Source organism: Odontesthes bonariensis, chromosome 1 (assembly GCF_027942865.1).
Source record: "Odontesthes bonariensis isolate fOdoBon6 chromosome 1, fOdoBon6.hap1, whole genome shotgun sequence".
In the NCBI taxonomy this organism is placed as follows: domain Eukaryota; kingdom Metazoa; phylum Chordata; class Actinopteri; order Atheriniformes; family Atherinopsidae; genus Odontesthes; species Odontesthes bonariensis.
The window spans coordinates 26,515,793-26,537,525 of NC_134506.1; the positions used below are offsets into that span (position 1 = coordinate 26,515,793).

General features: G+C 37.6%; 1 protein-coding gene across 1 annotated transcript in view; it reads right to left on the minus strand.

The window, feature by feature from the left end:
* Positions 1 to 900: 900 nt before the first annotated feature.
* LOC142378168 (CUB and sushi domain-containing protein 1-like) overlaps positions 901 to 21,733 on the minus strand; it is a 445,101-nt gene continuing 424,268 nt past the window's right edge. The window contains exons 67-75 of the mRNA XM_075462406.1: positions 21,143 to 21,254; positions 20,864 to 21,043; positions 20,238 to 20,300; positions 19,375 to 19,536; positions 16,907 to 17,019; positions 14,037 to 14,124; positions 13,702 to 13,828; positions 10,580 to 10,642; positions 901 to 7,202 (exon numbers count right to left, since the gene is read on the minus strand). Of these exons, the coding sequence (XP_075318521.1) occupies positions 7,043 to 7,202; positions 10,580 to 10,642; positions 13,702 to 13,828; positions 14,037 to 14,124; positions 16,907 to 17,019; positions 19,375 to 19,536; positions 20,238 to 20,300; positions 20,864 to 21,043; positions 21,143 to 21,254 (1,068 nt within the window). The 3' untranslated portion in view covers positions 901 to 7,042. The remainder of the gene's footprint in view (positions 7,203 to 10,579; positions 10,643 to 13,701; positions 13,829 to 14,036; positions 14,125 to 16,906; positions 17,020 to 19,374; positions 19,537 to 20,237; positions 20,301 to 20,863; positions 21,044 to 21,142; positions 21,255 to 21,733) is intronic.

Genomic DNA, 21,733 nt, shown 5'->3' on the forward strand with positions numbered 1-21,733 from the left:
AGCGAATGAGTTGGGTTGTATAACAACTAGCTTCTATCAATCCTAGCTTTTATTTTACATACTTTAATACTACTATGAGTTTATTTTCTTCTTCATGAATCTTATCTGACTCTTGTCTTTGAATACTCCATATTCCAGCATGTTCAGTGACCTTAGTTTGTGTCGTGCACCCACATGTTGCAGCTGACTGGTTGTCTCCTACTTTAGTTTTATGTCATGGTCCACAAAATCTCTCTATGTGTGTTTTACAATATATTCACTTTCTCAGTTAGCACATTTTCCAGTCGTAGTGTCAATATTTAAAGAGAGTACTATATTGTTTAACAGTTTCACATACATTTGTTTAAATGCAATTGATTTTTTTTAAACTATGTTTTAATCATATGTCATATACAAGTCATATTAAAATAATGTATGTTATTACTTAAATATGCCACGAGGAGGATCAAAGTCAATATATATCTCTGAGATAATTAAAGCGCTCATGGTTTCTGTGATCCTCCATCATCTGCATTGTCATAGCACAGTTTGTAGATCTGGAAGCAAGAGACTTTTTAATCCAAAAATAAATAAATAAATAAATAAAAATCTCAATACATGTTTTTTGTCTTCTGGTCGTTTCGTTCAAATTGCAGTTTTGTCACTTCTAATGATATACAAATGCAATAAAACAATGTGTTAAACCTGAGAGGTTTAAGTGAATTCCAGGGTTCATCCATTTTGCCCGCGAAAAAGAATGATAGACAACCCCAAAATGCATTTGGTAAAATACAGTGCACAATAAGGACCAATCAGTAGTGGGCAGCACGCGGAGTTGGACCTCGACTAAACCATGACAGCAGTTCACAAAAACAATGGGACAACACAGCGGTTATTGTATCAAAAACTTTATTCTCAAATAATATCTCCAAAATATCTGCTAGATAAACTGTGTCTCTTTAACAGCAGGTTGTGAGGCTGCACTCGAATACTGTTATTCACCCTTTATAACACACTATTATATTTCTCCCACATGATCTCGAAAGATGATTTTCCAAATACTTTTGAAGCCTAAAGAAGTACCAGTGTAGTTTTACAAGCAAAGAAAAAAAGAAAAAGAAAAAAGGGTCTTTTGCCAATTTAATACTATTAGGGCCTTGATTTGCCACAGTTTAATGTGCCATTCGAAGTTAATGATGTCCAAGCAAGGATAGCCAGATGCCTCCTTGTTCAGACACGAGGTCAGATTATTCTTTGTAAAGGGCTAAAATCATCCAAAATCTTTCATGCCTATGAGAGTTATCCCCCTCCCACATATAAACATTAGGATCAGCCACACAGAGCTGCTGTTACACAAGAACATCATCTTTTAAAGGAGGCATTGTTTCAAAAATCCATAAGTGTTACTGATATTATGACACTGAGCATCTGGTGTTTGTTTTTCATACACTGTTAATGTGTGAATCCAGAATTAATCTTAAAAATGTTTATAAATATCTAAATGTGAAGACTTAGCAGTTCACAGGCAACTCAGCTGCCACCACAATTGTTTTATGTGTCATTACATCGTCAAGCATCATTTGCAATGACTCTATAAAACCTTTAATGCTCAAAAGAAATTAGGCCAACCACCAAACTGCAAAGAAGGGAGTGTTTTGGATTGTGGATGATTTCTTTTGCAGGTGAAAACTAACTCCATGTCCCACAAAATGTTCTGTTCCTGTGTAAAAGCAGCCAGAATGGACACAAGATTGACATTTTGATATCTGATACTCAGTTTGAACCATAGATTTTTTTACATGGTGTGTAACAGTAAAAACACTGACTTTAATGAGCAAGATTTTTTTTTTGTACTTACATCGTTGATCATAAAAAGTACATCATGTTTAATAATCTTTTTTCTTTATTTTTTTTTACAAATCTCTCAATAAAAAATAGATTTCTGTACAAAAATGTAATCTTTTCTTATGCACCTACTTCAAGTTCAGCAGCACATGATGATGGTGAGAGATATGAGGGATGAGAGTATGACTGCGATGCTCAAAACAATAACATGAACAATGATAGTGACTTTCTGTTAAGAACTTGGCCTTTCTCAATTTATCCTTGTGCCATTTGGAGAAAAAAAAAGAAACAAACCGAACAATTCAGTAGACGTTTAGAAGCGATAGCAATTTACTGCATGGCATATGTGGTGGTAACTTTTAGAAATAGCACTACTACACATGGTGTCCCGGTCATTCTTTGCACTGATGAGGGAAGTAGGGCTGCAGTCAACTCTTTGTCAGCTCAGATACTATTAAGCTGTAGATTTTCTTAAAACATCTAATGGAGCACAAAAACCTTGTTCTGCCCAAACTGTTCAGAATAAGATGAGACAAACAGCAGATCCACACAAGAACATGTGTACAACACATGAGACTGTTTCGGATTTCTTTGTACTGCTCTTAAGGGAAAAGTTCAGCTCAGTGACATGATCCTGCTCTCATGCAGAGATAACATTAACATTTCAAAACCAAGCAAATAGATATTTTTTTTTTTTTCCATTTACAACTTGTAGCCAGCTGCTCCTCTTGAGAGCGTCCAAAGGGACGTCTGGAGTGAAGAGAAGATGAACCAAAACTTCAAAGTATCCAAGAGCAAAGATGTTTCACATTCAACGGAATATCACAATTTTTTTTTTCTTAAAAGCTGATTGATAGCATACTGCTTTCAATCTCTTTTCAAAGTCACAGAAAGCCCCCATATGTTCAGTCTTTCCAGTGCCTTTACTAACAGAAGCAGCTTCAGTGACAGAGAAAATGTTATTACATCATATTTGATTCGAGATCACTGCTCACTCATAGCTTGAGATAAATTTTCTCCTTGGTATGCCCATCATGTCCACATGATGCACTAATGATGGGCAACAAAACCAGATCTGTTTAATCTTTTTTTCCGCTACTTATGGTGGAGAGAAAACATGAGTAACCCAGATAAATGAGGACTTTCATTTCAACAATTTACATTTATGTAATGTCAATTAAAAAGTCAAGAAAAACAAATATCTAATATATAACTGGAGGCAAAGGAGATCTTTTTTGTGAGGCTGTGTAGGACTTTCTGTTAAAAAAGGATGGGGGGCGGGGGGGTTGAACTGCTTTTTTTTTAGTATATCTGTAAACTAGCACTTCTGTAGTTCAGGGCAGAGTTTACTTTAACTTGGATGGCACCTCTGCCACCTCTCAGCAAAACTATCGCGAGCATCTATCAAAGTACGAGCAGAGAAAGAAAAGAAATATTAGAGTGCATTAACCGAGAGAAGTGAGTCACCTTCATATGAATAAACACTGCAGCACAGTGGCATTGACTTGTATTCGTATGAAACTTAGCTTGCACGGGTATTGTGATTTAGAAGAGTTAAAGTTAGCTTTGGGCTCAAAAAAAATTATACCACACCTTTCACAAGACAATGCACAGAAAATAGTTCTTAAAAAATTGCAAAAACTTTCTTTTCTTACTTCAAGTTTGATATCAGTCAGTTCTTATTTGCTGAAATTCTTTTTTTTGGGGGGGCACAAGATGTGAAAGCTAACCTCAATAGTGCAGTTCTATTGTGACATGATAGAATAAACGACGAGTCTGAATTCTCTTTTTCAGATGCTCTCGGAGATGAGATGCTTGTCTATAATTGATAAAAGCAAGAGCTTTTGATACATCTGCGGAATCTTTAAAGGCTCTAGTTATCATGCTCGATTATGGGCTCTTGACTCAATAGGAAATCTTAGCTGAATTGACTAAATCAATAAAAACAGGCAGGCACAGGTTGCACTTCTGCAATGAAAAGTAAAATAAAAAGAGCAGGCTCATGATCGTGCGAGCAGACGCTCTTCTGTTGTGTACAGATTTCTAGTTAATTCCTGTGTAGAGATTTTGAATGCGTGTCATCTGTCTTGTTGTTACATTGCGAAGCAATTTAAACGATCTTTGCACATTTTTTTACTTCCAAAGCGTCACGCTTCTTATCACTCTGAAACCAACGGTGTAAAAGACAAGGCTGACAACGGTTGTTAAAAAGTCAACAATTTCCTGCAGCCCTGCTTCCATAAATAATCACGACTATTTTAGGACACGTCACTGGTAAGATTCAGATATGGGACAGAGTCATTTTTGACTACATGAGCTGAAAATGTGAATGGAGAGTGACATTTGCCTGTTCATTAATTCTTGCTTATCTCAAAACAGGTGGATGAGACAACCTTCTCATGCAGATTTTTTTTTATTTTTTTTATTGTTTATATAATATATTTTTCATACTATCAATCATAATTTTGGCTGTCATCAGCTTACTTCTTCTCATAATTTCACCCTGTGCATATCGATGAAAGGGATGTGATTGAATGTTTTTTTTATGGTGTTATGGACTGTGGTGGGATGACAGAAACGTGGAAATCATAAAAATAATCTAATTTTGGACAACAAAAATAATGCGCACTGAAGAAATGCTGGATGTGCGAAGATAATGGTGTGAGTGTTGAAAATGAAGCGTGAAACAGGCCTGAAGACACTGAAGGACACACACACACACACAGAAAATGGTTACATCTGTGATCTAAACCAAGCGCTGCATCTTTCAAAAAATAAAGATATTTTGAGGGGACACGAGTAATAACAGGCTTGGTAAGTGATTTGAAACTGATAAATTTTGTTGGGTGCTGCAGACTGATGGGTGTTAAAGTGACATTTAGACTTACAATATTGTGAAATAAGCGGACTAGATTGCACTTGGTAAGCTTGTGTATTTGTTGCAGTGATTTTTCCAGCATTGACAAGCAGGCCTTTACTTAAACTCTCGGCACACGAGGTATTTCTCAAACAATGAGAGCGTAGGGGCTGGGACTGTGCGGGATGGGGTTAGGAGACGATAATTATAGACAACCATAATTGTGCATGTTGTCTTCATACTGTTTCTGTTTCAGTTCTGCCTTAAGTGACCACGCCTCAAACGGATCACATACTCTGCGTGTTCTTTATAAAGGCGTGCTCAAACAAGATCCCGTGCATCAGATATGTAATGTGCTGAAAGGACAAAGTTTGATATGAGCGGAAAGGAACATCTACAACACACCTTTTAAAAGATCGTTTGAGAAATAGTCGCTCGTTGTCCCGGAAAGATAATACCATTTACTACTACCGGATATCAGCAGAAAATTTGAGCCCATATTCAGTCTGTTCATGAAACTAGCATATCATAAACAGCAAGCTCTCAGCTCATATCTTCTAAATGATATAAAGTAGTAGCAGTGAGAGATTTCAGAAACAGTTAAATGTGGCAAATCGTGTGACACTATTGTTTTTCTTGCTCGGTGGTCCACAGATGAACTGCTCTCTACTTTCTGGTTGACTAGCATGATGTCATGGAAACAAAATAAACAACAGTATAGCAATGTTGTCACACCCGCAAACATGGAGTGAGAAATATAAATGTGTATATACAAACACTCTGTAACCCTGTTATCTTTAGTCATCTTTTTAAAGATAGAAGTTTTTCAATAAAATGACCTTTTTTTTTTTTTTGAATGACTCGTTTTTCAAACCCATTTCACCCCCTAAAGTTAATTTTTTTTTTTTCCATAACCCAGTCGAAAAGAAAGAAAAAAAACACTAGTGCAAAATTTGTGCGGTTTATATAAAGTTTATATTTTGGGTTCCCCAGCAGCAGTGGTTTGGGAAGTCCCAAGGGCCCACTGGGATTTAGAACAAATGAGTCTGTTCATCAATATCTTCACTGAAGAAAAAATGCCAGAAGAGACAATTAGAGACAACCACTTGCCTCTGTTTCCGCAGCAACGTGTCCTTGTCTCCTTTTTTGACTGACAGAGGTGACAAACTGTACTTTTCTTTGTCCATTTGTCCACCAGTCAGCCAGTCTGTCTGGTAAAAAGTTAATATATTTCGGATTTTGTGGCTGGAGAGTATACTGTGGAAAAAGAATCAGTCATCTGTTGACTGATAGTCCACACCAGAATAACAAATGGGCAAATCATTTCCTGGATTTGGCCACAGCTGATTGCAGCAGTCGATGATCCTGACAGCTTATTGCCTCCAGGCTTCCACTCGTTCAGCCACCGAGCACAGAATTGTGGCTAGTCCAGGAAGAAGACTCTTTGATTGTGTTTGACAGGTCTCTGAAAACCAACTGCAAACTCGTGTAGAGCTAGTTCACAGGTGGTTCTGGTACAAAACCTAGGGTAAGCAATGTTTGCAAAAGCTTGATTTGATATGTTTTAGCCTATTTAGTGGCAATGTACTGTGGGCTATCATAAAAGGCAAAATAGTGGCAGAAGGTAAAGAAATTTACAAGAACCGATTTGAAAATCAATTAATAACTGACAGCTAAACGTACTCATCTCTGTGATTGTCCTGCTATATTAAAACTCATTCAGCTCTCTAAGTAGGCTAAAACATTTCAAACTTATGTGCAATTTCCATTTAATCTTGGCTGGTTTAGCATTAGTCCATCACTCTTAATACTAATCTACTATGAATCAATTTTCTTTAAAGGAATTGGTCTGGTTGATCTTATCATTGCATTGACTACATATAGTTGTCAACTTTACCACAGTCTGGATAACAAACAATTGATTCCACCAAAACAGAGTTTGTAAAGTGTCATGTCAAAGTTTAGTCCTTTCAAGTCCACAATGATGGAAGTCCAGTTGGAGGATTTTGGTCCAGCACCTGTGAGGGGCTGAGAAGTGGAGTAGTCTATGTGCTTCCCCTGAAGGTAAAACCTTACAATGGGCAAACCCACGTCTGGCCTGCAGCAGGGGAGTTAGTAATCCTACACAACTGTGCAAATTTGGTAAGGGGGCAATAGGTTAGACTGGGATAAACAACTATTCAGTTGAAGAAAGACGCAGACTATGCTGACAAGTGACCAGCATGCCACACCAAGACTGCTCATGGTGACAGGTCCAACTCCTAAATTTGTAATTCCTCTTTTCTTTGATGACACTACACTGCAGGCCGCAACACGGAGGTCAGCCTGAACCACTTTATAGGTGGCGGCAGGTTTGCTGGACTAGACCACAGTGCAGACGGTGTTCAGTGTGGTATCAAATCGAACTGCCTTAGCCTCAGTGGGCTTCATGTTGGTGTCATACATTGGATTTTCAAATGATGCCTGACCATTGGAGGTCTCATGGCCAACGTAGCCATTGAACTGGACCTTTGGACGTGTCCTGAAAAATATAGATAGAGACAACACAGCATTAACAAAACAGCTATTGCTTTACAATGTGAAACTGTATTCAATGTTTAGTAAAAGAAAACACTGTACAGAAGCCTCTGAGGCACACTCTCAGACTTCTCAGTGTCATGTAAAATTATCGAATAAAGTCTGATCTCCAAAACATATGAAGATGGAAAAAAAATGTTTGAGATTTTTGAGAACCTCAAGAGTTTTGAGTTTGAAGTGAACTTTTACTGATGTTGCAGACTTTTATCATATTGTTAGGGCAATGACATGTTTATCATCATCGTTTGGAAAAATAGGTCATTTAAATTTCAAAGCTTCATAAATACTCTGACTCATTAAGCTTTCCTTCTTAAAATTTTAATTTATTAGCCCACAAGCAAGAAAAGGCTAAGAATAACGCAAATAAAAAAACATGATAAATCTGCAAAAGACCTTCAGACACGGCAGACTCTGGTGATGGTGGGGCTCTCTGCTAATGTGCAGCCACACTTGCATGAACATGACCTTCAAGGAACAGTCACCAGAAGAAAACATTTTCCTTATTCCCAACATAAAGTTCAGGATCAGAATGTGTGGAGAGAACAATGTGTTCTGAGTCTGCTGCAGAGAACATCTTCATCTGTTAAGCATAGGGCTGGATATATCATGGCTTGGACTTTTGTTGCACCAAGTGGCATGAAGGAAATTTTGTTGCTAGAGGGAGGACTTGAATTAACTAAACATACCACAGTAAATTCTGGAAGCAAACATCCTAACATCATTAAGAGAAAGAAAAAAAAACAGCTGCAGATGAAAAGTTGATGGCTTCTATCCTTCACATTTTATTTCAAATCTGCCGTGGGCCTCACACTAACCTAATAGGCGTACATTTTCAGACATCTCTTTAAAAAGCAGTGCATGCATGATGGCTCAAGAATGTCACAGAACTAGAAGCATTTTTTTTGCAGGAAGATTGTGCAATAATGTCCAAAAAAGAATGGAAAGATTTAACTGGCTATAAACAGAATACAGAATACTGGCTGATTTCTTGGTCCTAGCACAGACGATGCCCAAACACTTGCTTGAGCCTGACTTATTTTTAAGGTTTTATGGATACTACATCTGCAAGTACTACTTCTAATACTACCACCACTACTACTACGAAAGACAATAAAAATTCCAACAACAACATTAATAATTCTAATGATAATCTTCACAAAAACATAAAAGAAACACGTCATCTTTAACTTTAGGAAATCTGGTCATCAGAGTTTTACAAGGTTACCAGGATTGTTTCAACCTTCGCATGTTTATTTGCACTGTGTATTCTATTCACCACTTCCAATTTATCAAGTGTTCAGGAAGATTAATTAGTTTAGAATTACTAGACATTATAATGTCCCACAACCACTGATGTGTTGGAGAAACATGTGATGAGTTTAAATGTATAAATGACCAATTATAAGAATATGGAATGAATTAGTCTTTGTCTCATATACCTGTACAACTAAATTCACACCCCTGTTTAATCACAAGTCAAGTTTGCATGCCCTATTCTGTTCAGTCAGCTGTCTTGGTGGGCATGCGGGCCCCGCGATGTTGCCATCGCATGTAAGTCAGGAGCCAGTTAAGGCTAAAGAAATGTACAATTTGCAGAGGGAATTATAGCAAAATGATTGCTTCAGTGGTTCAGCAGCCCGGCTTCTATCAGCTGGTTTTATATGGGTGTATCTGCCTACAGCTTGCCCTCAACTATGGTTGTAGTCCAAAAAAGGTATATTTGTTATCACTTGGTCTGCTTGAAAATGGATTTTTAAGAAATTTAGTACGGTGGTTAGATTGGACACACTATGAAATATGACTAGCCCCTTCTAATTTGTTGTGCTGTCCTGTTTGTCACAGATTACTCTTTTTGGGGTAATCAGGTCGTATAATCCAGTTAGATATAATCACTTACTGCCAAATCCTGTGGAATTTTTTGCAGGGAGGAGTGCTGCTGTCATTTGATTTTGAACTCATTAAGAGTGTATAAACCTATGTGTCTGTGTGCGTTTGTGTCTAAGCACTGGTAGAAATCCAACCCCGGGGAGCCACTAAGCCTACTCTAAATGTTCAGATCTTGACTTTACAAAATTGCACACACCAACACACAACACAGACCACTCTGCACGGCAGCGGTTTAAATCACTGTGTAATGTGTTGTGATGGTGTTTTTACGCTTTCGGTGCAAAAAGTGGATGAACCAAAATTTCCTCCAGTTAAATCAAGAAAAAACTGAGGTCATTGTGTTTGGCAACAAAGAGAAGAGGTTTGCTGTCAGTAAACATCTTGAGTCACTGTCTCTAGAAACTAAAGACCAAGTCCGGAACCTCGGCGTGCTGATAGACTCAGACCTGACCTTCAACAATCATATCAAATCAGTCACCAAATCAGCATTTTATCAACTTAAGAACATATCCAGAATTAAGGGTTTCATGTCCCAAACAGATCAGGAGAAGCTGATTCATGCTTTCATCTCCAACAGACTTGACTACTGTAATGGTCTTCTGACTGGACTCCCCCAAAAGAGTCTCAAACAGCTGCAGCTCATTCAGAACGCTGCAGCCCGAGTTTTAACCAGAACAAAGAGATCACATCACATCACCCCAGTTCTCAAGTCTTTACATTGGCTCCCGGTCAGATACAGAATAGATTTTAAAGTTCTGCTATTCGTCTACAAATCACGGAATGGTTTAGGTCCAGAATACATGAATGACATGCTAGTAGAGTATAAACCCAGTAGAGCTCTGAGATCTACTGACTCAGGTCAGATAGTGGAGCCCAGAGTTCAGACTAGACTAGACTTTTAAACTGTGGAAGAAAGCAAGGCTGAATATGAGTGTAGACAGTAGAAACAAATATCGAAAGAGCAGCATGAAATAGATGTGTGCCTGTGGTTTGTTTGAATCAGCCAATTTATAAATTTATCTAGATGACATCATGCTGACAGAGAGATGACAATGAGATTAAAGACAAAATAAAATGTCCTTTACATAACTTTACTGCATATGACTGCTGTTTTGAGTCAGTAGGGCTGCACTGCTTTAAAAAAAAAACATCCAAGTACTAGTATAAGTAAGTATAAATATATATAAAATTATTGTTAGCTGATATGAGAAGTAGTCATATTTTGCCGTTAAATTAAGATTATAGAATATTAATTTCAGTCAATAAAATTGCCGTGAATAGTTTTTAAAAAGTTTTTTTTTTTTTTACTGCGCAGCCCTACGAAACAGCACACCAAAAAATAAAAACAAAAGATGAGGAGTTGACGGAGGATGTGGCGGCGGGCGGAGCTCCTGTTGCTGTTTGAGCCAGATGAATGACAGGTGCCAGTCTTACCTGCCGCCAGGCCCCCAGGTGTCTTTTGGTCTCTCATTGTCATCTGTGTCAGCAGACAATGTCCTGCATACAACCATCAGCTTTAATGTACATGAACTAGCATTGCACACTGCTAAATAGCAATTAGATTGTAGAACAAAATGTGTAGTAATGAGACTACCAGTGAGTTAGTCGTCTAAATCCGAGTAGTAGTGTGCTCTTGATGTTTGTATATGACCCTGTAATCAGGATTTAACATGCTAACTGATTGTAAAGAATAGTAAAAAAAAGCAAAAACTTTCAACATCAGTAAGACTGAACACAATTGGACTCACTGCATGCAGAAAACTTTAGTATGGAGCTATCATAAATGACAATTCAAAAGATAAATGTGGAATATAGTCCATTGTTAGACTTTGAAAGACTTTTGAGTGCTGAAGTGGGGAGGTCTGAAAATCCCCTGCTGTAAAAATCTCACACAAGTATCAAACAAGAAATATAATGGTCACAATTTATCTGTAGATTAGTTCTGAATTATCTACCATCTTAGGGCATTGTAAGTCTTTAAGTCTTTTGTTCACATTGTAGGGACAATAATTAACATCTAAGGTCAATCAGATTTAACCTTCACAATGTGCTTATGAGCTTTAGAAATGCGATTACACATTTGAAAAGTCTCTAAACCTGACTGACCTAAAATTTATGAAACTGCCACTGCCTTCACTTTTATAGGAAATTATTGTTTTTTAATAACACAGAGAACTGCTGTTTAAGTTTGGTTTGGTTTCAGTGTTAGCAGAAGGAGAAGGCTTCTTTCATACCTCCACTTTGCACCATAACCGAAGAAAATGTACTCAGCAATAGAGCTTGAGGGGAGAGCAGTACACTAACTAAAATGAAGGGATGAGATATTTGACCAATGGTGGCAAATGGGTAAGAGTCTCCATACAGATAACTTCAGCATTGCTTTTGTTTGTATCCAAACTTAGGATTGAAAAAAGAATGGACCGGTCCGTACATCAAAAAGCTCCAGTATATCATTTTATTTGCTGCCATGACACTTTGAGCACGAGGCCCTTCTTCAGACTTCTGATTTCTGTTTACATCTTGAATATCCAAAGCAAAAACAATCCTATAGAATGTTACCTGTACATTAAGGGAATGAGGCTACAAAACATCCATGTGAAAATGTCATGCTATTTAAAAGCAAATTGGTTTAATTACATACATTGGTCACTTTAGGTCCAAAAGGTTCAAAGAAGTCACCTTGTGAACAGGTGTGGCGAATCACACATTCTAATGGATGTGGTTATTTAAAACGGCGACTTTGGATACAGAAATCAATAGTCTTAAAGGGATATGCCACCCCCAGGCCAAATTAAGTGTATCCCCGCATTCCCGAGACATAAATAAGTGTGTGGGAGCGTTTTCCTGGCGACCCAGGCATTGTCCGAATCTCACAGCACTGACCACTGCTTGGTTGCGCGTAATACATACATGCTAGCGTCGCCAGCGTCGCCACTCGAAATATTTCGCCCAACGTGAATTAATTTACTTGATTTACCTTCTAATTACTGTGTGAGTGGTGTACTTTCACATCGAGTGCAAATGACTGTGTAAATCAACACAGAAGGCTTGCTTTGCTCATGTCGGTTTGGGAACTAGTTTCCAGTGCGGAAAACACAGCCGAAGCACACTCCCCGCTACGTCTTTGGGAATCCCCACCCCCGCTTTCCTCAAACAAACCAGCGTGAAGCAGCCAGGGGGGGGGGATTCCACGTAGCGGGGAGTGTGCTTCGGCTGTGTTTTCCGCACTGGAAACTAGTTCCCAAACCGAAATGAGCAAAGCAAGCCTTCTGTGTTGATTTACACAGTCATTTGCACTCGATGTGAAAGTACACCACTCACACAGTAATTAGAAGGTAAATCAAGTAAATTAATTCACGTTGGGCGAAATATTTCGAGTGGCGACGCTGGCGACGCTAGCATGTATGTATTACGCGTAACCAAGCAGTGGTCAGTGCTGTGAGATTCGGACAATGCCTGGGTCGCCAGGAAAACGCTCCCACACACTTATTTATGTCTCGGGAATGCGGGGATACACTTAATTTGGCCTGGGGGTGGCATATCCCTTTAAGAAGGACCTGGTGCTTAAAACATCACAAAAGCAAAACCTTATTTGGGAACTGTTTGGAGTGCCGAATGAGTCATTCTTATTCTAATCTATTGTTTGTGTGATCCAGCACCAATTACAGTTAATAAATGGATATCAACATATTCCCTCTGGTCATTAATTTACTTCTACAGTGATATAAGTCATGTTAGGAAGGGCTTGTTGTGTTAGCTAGTTTTAACATCTGTTATAATAACCAGCAAGCATTGGTCTCTTTCCTGGAGGCAGAATCAAGGAAACTGTGAGAACAGTTGCACCTCACACAATCTAGATAAAAATGTCAGGAAACTGAGTGGAGTAAGTGGTGTGGCTTTAAGATATAGTGATTCTTTGCTTCTAGGAAGAGTTTGTACTCTTAATCATCCCTTCCCTTTTAAAAAGATTTTAAGCATAGTTAGAGCATGTTGGAAAAGCACACAGCACGAAAACAAGGAGCATTCTGTTGCTTTTTTTTAGGCCCGTGACTTTAGAATTCAGTGGTGCAGCCCCATAATGCACTAACAGTTACCAAGCTGTAAGAAAATTATCAGCTCAAACCTTGGGAGACCATAATGTAATGAAACAATCTCTGTCCAATGCAAAGATCGCTTTAACGTGAAGACATGCAAATGAATTCGAAGCAATATAGAAAGTTAAGAATGAATAGAAAAACATTTAAAAGCAAATCAAGTCTTAATGAAAAAAAAAAAAAAAAGTCCTCTGGAAACTAGTAAGCTTCTTTTTACATATATCTATCAAGTGGGCATGTTGAAGATCAGCAAATTAAGATGCTGCTCATTCACAAAGATAACAAAAGGGGAAAACTAATTCTACTTTCCCAAACTTACTAATTTTGCTTGGATATTACTTTTGGCACAAACATTAAACCTGCTCTGTTGTTTCCAAAGATAGAGGGCAAAAGCAGTTTTATATTCTGCTCTGATGTTTGTCTGTGTTTCTCTGTTTGATTGACATTGTACGTATAGCTTACCTGTGCTTGTAGAGGTAGAAGGCAAATCCAGAGAGGATGAGCGCAAAGAAAGGGACTAAAATGGCTGCTGCCACAGAACTGCTGTTTGTATAGGGGTTTGATGGGTCCATTGCCATGGTTACAGGACCTGGAGATGCACACACGCATAAACTATTATATGCATAAACACATACACTTGTTTATGCAATTGCTATATACACTTCCCGCATTGCAAGTCTCTATTCTCTGTTTCTTATGTTTTCTGGAGTAAATTTATTTCACACCACTATTTTCACACTGATAAACAAACTCCGAAAATCTCAGATGTCTTGCTGTTTCCTCAAACATACACTTACCTTGTCTTGTCAGATGGAACTTTCCAAAATCTTTACTGTGAATGTGCCCCTGATACACAAACGACTTCTGATCAGACTCTGAGGTAACCTGAAATGCAAAAGAGGGTTAAGATTATAGGATTATAGCTTATTCTAATTATATAACGATTCACATCGGACCATTTGTAACAGGAGCCATTTGAAATTAAAGTGGGTAACAGTGTATTTGCGTTTGTGTTGAAGGTTAACAACAGGTAGGTGTGGTTATAGGGTTCAAATATGTCAATAGTAGATGGATGAATGTTTAATTTGTTATCCGTACAGATAACTGCAGACTGATAGGACAACATTTGGTCGACACTAGCCAATCTAATATTGCCAACAGTACAGTAGAAGTAGGTCCTTTATACAGCATGTTTTCAGTAATAAAAGTCAGGTTTATACTGCATGTAGGCAGTTTTCTGTAGTTATTCTTCAAATCATATTTTTATGTTTGCACTTGTTCTGTGTTCATTGCTATGTGTATATTGTTGTAGAAGTACAAGCCTGTTATAGCAACAGAGATCTTAAATCCTGTGAGTCGTATGAGTTTTTAGGTTGAGTAAAAGTTGAATAAGTAAGCAAAGTCAAAATGATCTATCTGTAAGTGTGTTATTTGGCTTCACGCAACGATAACACGTTTGGTAGATTAAATGTTTTATTCAACTTTTGTTTTTCTTTAGGATTTTGTAATATACGCTGTATAAATTTGAGATACATCAACCTCTCACCTCTCCTTATGAACATGATCGCCTTTCACTCTGCACTTTGCTTTTTCTCCTGTTCTCACCTCCTGCTTTTTCTTGCTCTTTACCCAGAATCCGACCCTCCCCTACACAAATCTTCTTGACGCATTGGACGTCAGACGCAGCTGACTTTCTGTTTTTTTCTCTGCTTTAAGAGACATTGCTGGCATTTAATATATTAATGCTGAATGGACCCGGTTTAGCATATTGGAAGAGTAGGACAGAAAACGTGTTTTCTGCACGTTACAGAAAAAATTGATGAACCCGCAGTTATTTCAACAAATGTAGCTCAAATAGCTCAAGAGTGTTTGAGGTTTGTGTCCACTGGAGAGTTAAATGCTGGAACAGTTTATTGGTGATGGCATCAACTTCCCGGAGTCTTGGCTGTATGCTTGGGCAAATAAGGGTGACAAGATAGCACATTCAATCATTAACTGCTGCCTGTGTAACAGACAGGTACTTCCTCTTTCTCTCGAGTGATCGATGAAGTAAGATTTCTGACAATTTTGACTCTCTGTCATTTTGTGTCTTCACTGAGATGTGTAGCACTTCACAATGATTGTTTCCATGTCAGGAAATGCTGAAATGAAAGTCTACGTTTTCATTGCATTTGGTAAGACTAACATACTACATGTTGCACCACTGTATATCTTATACAAACAACATGCAGACTCGACGCAGACAATTGTTGACACCAAGGACAAGTATTTGTTCATGTTATGATGTGTCTTTAAAGGGCATACCCTTTAAATACAGTTAGTACCGATTCTAGAGAAAGAAGTACTTTGCTCATGCACAAGCCAAATCAAGTCTGTAGATAAGTTTAAAGGTTTGCAATTAAAGGAAACTGGATGGTATGTGGGCATCAGCACAGACCCTGATATTCACCTGTTGCTGTCAACTCCTTGACAAAGACCCTACTGGACTCTTGCACACTCAAGAAAAAGAAGAACTTTTGCAAAAAGTAAAAGAAAGAGTCACCGCACTGTGAAAGCGTTCATGCACATTAGTTGTTAAGACTCTTGTGGGGTCTGATCAACTCATTCTCATTCTGCGGCAAGACAAATCCCAACATACAGCCAAAATCACAAGAAACAATCTTCATCAACACAAAGAGCAAGAAGCTCTGCAACAGATGGTATCACCCCTGCAGTGCCCTGAATTCAATATCATGGAGTCACTACTGTGTGAAAAAGATGGAATAGCTGTGACAGCACGCAATTAACACAAAAAGGATTGTTGGAACAATCTGCATGCCCAGTATCTTGAACATTCTGTGCACAGGCATATGTAGGAGAACCTGTGCTGGTTTAATGGCAAAAATGGGATTTAATCGAATATTAACATTGACTTTTTTTTTCTTTTTCTGTATATTGTATAATGAGGAGCTGCAGTTGCATGACTTTATTTTCAGTTCCAAAAACTCTTTTTTTTTTGTATTGCACTTTTTAAACTTCGTCCTACCGTGTCTACAAGGGAAAACGGATGACAGACAGCTATTAGATGCAACACCTGGGAGACACATCTGCTTTTTTTTTTTAAACTTAACCCGTAGAAGCTTTCAATTTGTAAATGATTATACTTTACACAAAAATAAAACACCAACAGAAAGTAAACGTTAACAGCTGAGCTTGTGCAGTAAAAATGTTAATATAGTCATTGTAGTTTTTGTATTTCGATACATTTTGACAAAATTTCCTGACTGTGATTATTCAATACAAATGATCTCTTACAACCTTAAAACACTGGTATGATAAAAGCACTCGCTCTGAAACCACACCAGACCACTTTTCTAAATACTTCAAATTCATGTATCTCAGAACCTGATTTGAATGAGTGACCTGAGAGCTTGCCTGGTATTTCAGTACAATTCAGACTCTGTCCTAGCATGAGGACATGAAGTCAGTAAGATTATGCACGTGGTTATTACTGCAGAGTAGGGCGGTTCGAAAATATTAATTGAACCTAAAGGTTTATTCATATCCTGTTAAGCAACACCATTGTCTAAAAATGCTTACTTTTAAATGCTGATAATGTTAATTACCAACAGAGGTAAGTAAAACCGTTTTGAGATTTCAAAATGCTTGATGAGGAGGTTTCGCTTACATATCCATCCATTGCCCAGTTGTCGTTTTTAAATTTGCTGAGGTAATGCTCTGTTGGTCCTTTCACCTGGTAGACCTTCAAAAGCAGCTGGTTTTCCTCTGACTTATAGGTACCTAGAAGGATAGACACAGAGCATCAAAACCTAAACCCGGCATCCAATTAACTTCCACTCTGTGTGGGAACTTGCAATGGCTGAGAGAGAGACTTCGAGGCAAGAAATTCAGAAAGAGAACACGTTTAAGCAAAAATACTGGTTGGATGATAAACACAGGCAATTCAAGTGTAGTTTATTTAAATAACACCGTTGTCAGATAACAATCACAAAGTGCCTCACAATAAATACCGAAACACGAAAAAAAAGACAATGAAATGAAGTAAAGTAAAAGAAAGTCAAATGCATAAAATAGGTTTTCCCCCAAAAATATCCAAAATGCAGACACAGATTTTATCAGTCTCTCACACTGTTGTGGAGAAATGCTGCATATTTTTTGGGGAAATAAACCCTCCCCTTCTATTTTATGACTTTGCTTCAGTTAGCTGAGGTATACAGCAGCTTTTCTTTGTGCACACCTCTTCGTAGGTCCTCCGACTGAATTTTAATTAGGCTGAGGTCTGAGTGAAAACCTAAATATGGGACATGGGAAATTACCATTCACTGTCTGACACCAAACATGCTCTAGATGAAGGCAGGTGTGTATTCCGCTGTGCTGGGAACTAAAAAACCTGTAATCCTCGTTACACTGCTCCGATCTGAAAAGTGCAGAGTCCTCCGATCACACCACCCCTGATAGCAAAGTGACAAGTTCTGGGAATTTTTAATCATAGGTACAGCTGGACATGTGCATGCCTTCATCCAGAGTATGGTGCACTTCTTACAGTGAACTGGGATTTCACGTGTCCATATATGAATGTTTTCATCCAGTATTTCCTGGACCCCTGTAACACCTTGATTTTTTTCTCAGTTGTGGATTTACTGCTGTGCTCGTAATTGTTGTTTTGTTGAATGATTCAAATTTTGGCCAAGGTTTAACTGTAAGGCAGATGGTCTTTTTTACAAGTCCTTGTTACACGTCTTTATTATTTTTCTTCCAGTCTTCTTAAAATAGAAGTACATTTTGATCAATGAGAAGGATACTTTTAAAGATTAGGAGAAAAACTTGGTTTCTTGTAATAAGACTCAATCATGTTTAATCATGTTTTCCTCAGCACAGTAGAAAAAATGTTTCTTGAAGCTAATTTTTAGCATTAGGTTATGAAGATATTTTACACGTGTTCTTCTTGTTGTTTAGGACTCTGTACTAAGATTTATTAAGATATAATATACATCATTGTTAGCTATGAGCTAAGGTTGGGTGTACAGTCCTCTCTGTGATAGATGCTACATTTTATTTCCAAATTTAAGCCTTTCATTGGTTTTTTTGTAGTCTTTTTTTTCTCTAACCTCAAAAATTTACTTTATTTAAAAAAGAAACAAAAAAAGACAACAAATTACATGACAAATGTCAGCTGTTTTAAAAAAAAATGGAAACATGGAAATACAGCAACACTTACTGTGAACCTGAAACCTACAGAACAATTTAGACTTGATTCATTTCTATTTTTAGGGTCACTTAAGCTTGTAATTGCTTGCAATCATCTCTTTACTTCTACCGATTCTTGTGTAATTGGTTAATTTGCTTTGAACGTTAAATGCTTTAATTAGATATGATGAGGTCATAATCATAATTGATTTAATCTTTTCTACATTTAATATTCAGTTTCTCATCTGAGTCCCTCCATCTTCTAGTTTATTTTCTAACTACACAACTGAAAATGAAGTTGTGATACCCAAATGCATGCCACATTTAAAAACATTCAATAAATGACTGGATGATTGAACATATCTCAAATTTCTGTCACCTGCATGCATCACTGCTTCCTTTTTTACATAAACATAAAATATAAAGATTGTGTGCAATATAGGAGTTTAAACCAGTCTCAAACAGACCAGTGATGTCTAAGTGAGAATGAAAGCTAGATTTCAGTTAACCTGCCGTGTATCTACACCTGCAAACTCAATGTTTGAATGTGTTTTATTTGCACTGCATTTAAAACCTGCAAATTTTACACTTTTGGTATGTAAATGCTCTTAACTCACTTACGACACTTTTTGCCAATTCAACAAATCTTTTTGTCCCCATACTATATAGAATAATATATTGTCCACCCACTGACTATATTAGCATATCTTGTTCGGGGCCATTAGGGGTGAAGCAATTTCCTTTTCATGTACATTTTATGACTTCTAAGAAAATGGAACTGACTCAAGACTATTGATTTATTGGTTCAGTTTTATTTGCCACTTATTCCCAGTTTGAGGACATGATTACAAGTCTTTTGGAAAGTCACTCAAAGCAAAATTAATTATAGCGACTCCAATAATTTCAACGTTAGTGCATTGCTTGTGTTTTTTTTTGTTTTTTTTTTACCTGACAGTCGGATTGACACGCCGCTGTTCTCCAGTAATGTGACGTTAACTCGACCGCTGGAAGCATTGAACCCAGTAACTGTAAATGTTGTAGCCTGCCTCTTCCCCAAATACTCGTAGAAACCGCTCCACTCAGAGTTTTGAGAGAAAACGTCCACTGGAACTGTCATCAACAGAAAGAGACAAACACAGCTATAAATGGAAAGCGTAGAATTTCAGATTTTAAAAGTTTATCTTTTCAGGAGTCATTTGGAGAACTGATGCGATTAAAGAATGATGGCAACAAAATGCTCAGGATGATGAATACGCTTCTGTCTTTGGAAGGAAAAAAAACAACATACAAAACAACCATCTCTGGTTGCCTCACAGTTGAGAAGATCAGTCTGATTCACATACTTACTCAAAAATATGACTAATTTCAACTCAGCTGTTGTAATTTCACTACTTTGGTCTTTCCCTCTGGTGTTTGTCTGTTTACAGGCTAGCTCTGATTGAATATATTGATCCCTCCTCTATATACAATCCCTTCTCCGACTTTGAAGGTATTTTCATGGTATTACACCTGAATGCTCACGCTAACTTATTCACTTCCGATTAGCCTACATACACCTTTTTTTTTAATCATCCGATAAAGACTGCTCATCCAGATCGTGACCCAGACAATGAAAACTCTATAATCTTCTCAATCATTATTCACTCTCTGAGAAATACTTTGTGCCACTTCTGTTTGTTAGAAACCAATTAAATGAAACCAATTTGAAATGGGGCAAAAGCCAGCTGTGATGAAATCACAATAGTTCTAGTTAATGTTCATCTTTGATGCATGTACTCCAGTTTCTGCATTTTGACGTTTTTTCAGCATACCACGGATCTTGTTTTTCAGGACATCTGACTCTCCTCTGCCTTTGGGATTTACTTTTACTCCAACTGCAACATTAAACAAAAAGCATAAAGTTCAGTTTAGCTTTAGCTTACACAGTATTCAAAATATTACAGATCGCACATTTAATGAGCGCACGGTGGGACACATGATATCTAATATGTAGAAGGACTGAGAAAAAAACAGCAATACAAGCATTTGTTTTTGTAAATAAAATAAAATATAACGTATGACCCTCTATGTTGACATTTGCCACGTTTATATTCCACAGACAAAAAAAATAACCAAAACACAATGCAGAAAAAACAGCTGGGAGCCTATTTTCTGCCTGAGTATAAACCTTGTTTTGTTGTCATGCATCATAAGATTCACAGCCATCAGATCTTCATCTCTGAAACTAGATAGGGCCGTGAGTATGTGATAAAGTAATAATAATAACACCCCTGCTTTTATATCCCTGAGGCTGATCTACAAGAGTGCAGACATAACAACAGGGTGATAATCTGCATTCATCTACACAAACCATATGGGATTATGACATTGGGTTTTAATTTTTCACAGCAACAAGATCACAGCATTTTAAACACTGCAAATTTTCAAAAATCGACACCTTTACAGAGAGGTGGTTTGCCTGACCATCTCCCGTCAGTTCTGCAGGTTCTGTGCTCTGATCCACCAGCCAGATAGAAACCCTCTTGACAGGAGTATATCAGCGTATATCCCAAGGTAGGTAGGTCCATAGATCGAACATCTAAATTAGTGGGGGTCTCTGGCTGTCTGCATGAATGAGCTGAGCGATGGGGAAGAGAAAAATATATTTAGGCTAACAGGATAAACTTTACATTATGACAGAAACAAAAAAAAAAATAGCTTCAGGTTTATTACTCACCTATGCACTCAGGTTGGGTTCCACTCCAGGTTAGGTTCTCAAGGCACATTCTTGTTGTGGATCCAAGGATGTGGTAGTTTTTGCGGCACTTGAAAGAAATCTTACTGCCAACCTGTACATCATGAAAGCAAAATAAAGACTTTTTTTTTTTTTGTTCATCTAATAACGCAAAACCTTCTTGAAACCTGCCACAATAACCAACAGAAGATAATAATCATTTCAAGGCAGTGAATTATTAGTGAAGTTTTATGGTCCACCTAAAGCGTGTGGTGGTGTATTTCTCTGCTGAGACACGGCCGTTGCTAAGCATTTCCCTTGTTTCCTCTTATTTGGTGTATTTGCTCTCTGTCTGTGTTTACACAAACATTTAGGCTCACCCAGTAGAACAGAAACAATGGCTACATACTGTTTATATTTCTTTTTTATGAACTACGGTCTGGTTTTACCTTGAAGAGAATGTTATTCTCAAAACAAATAACTCAACATACTACTCATCAATAACTCTTTTAATCACATATTTCTTCATAATTATTTATTCTCTTTAGGTAGATATATTCAGTCAGTCTGCGCCTTTTACCTGTTGTTTTCTTA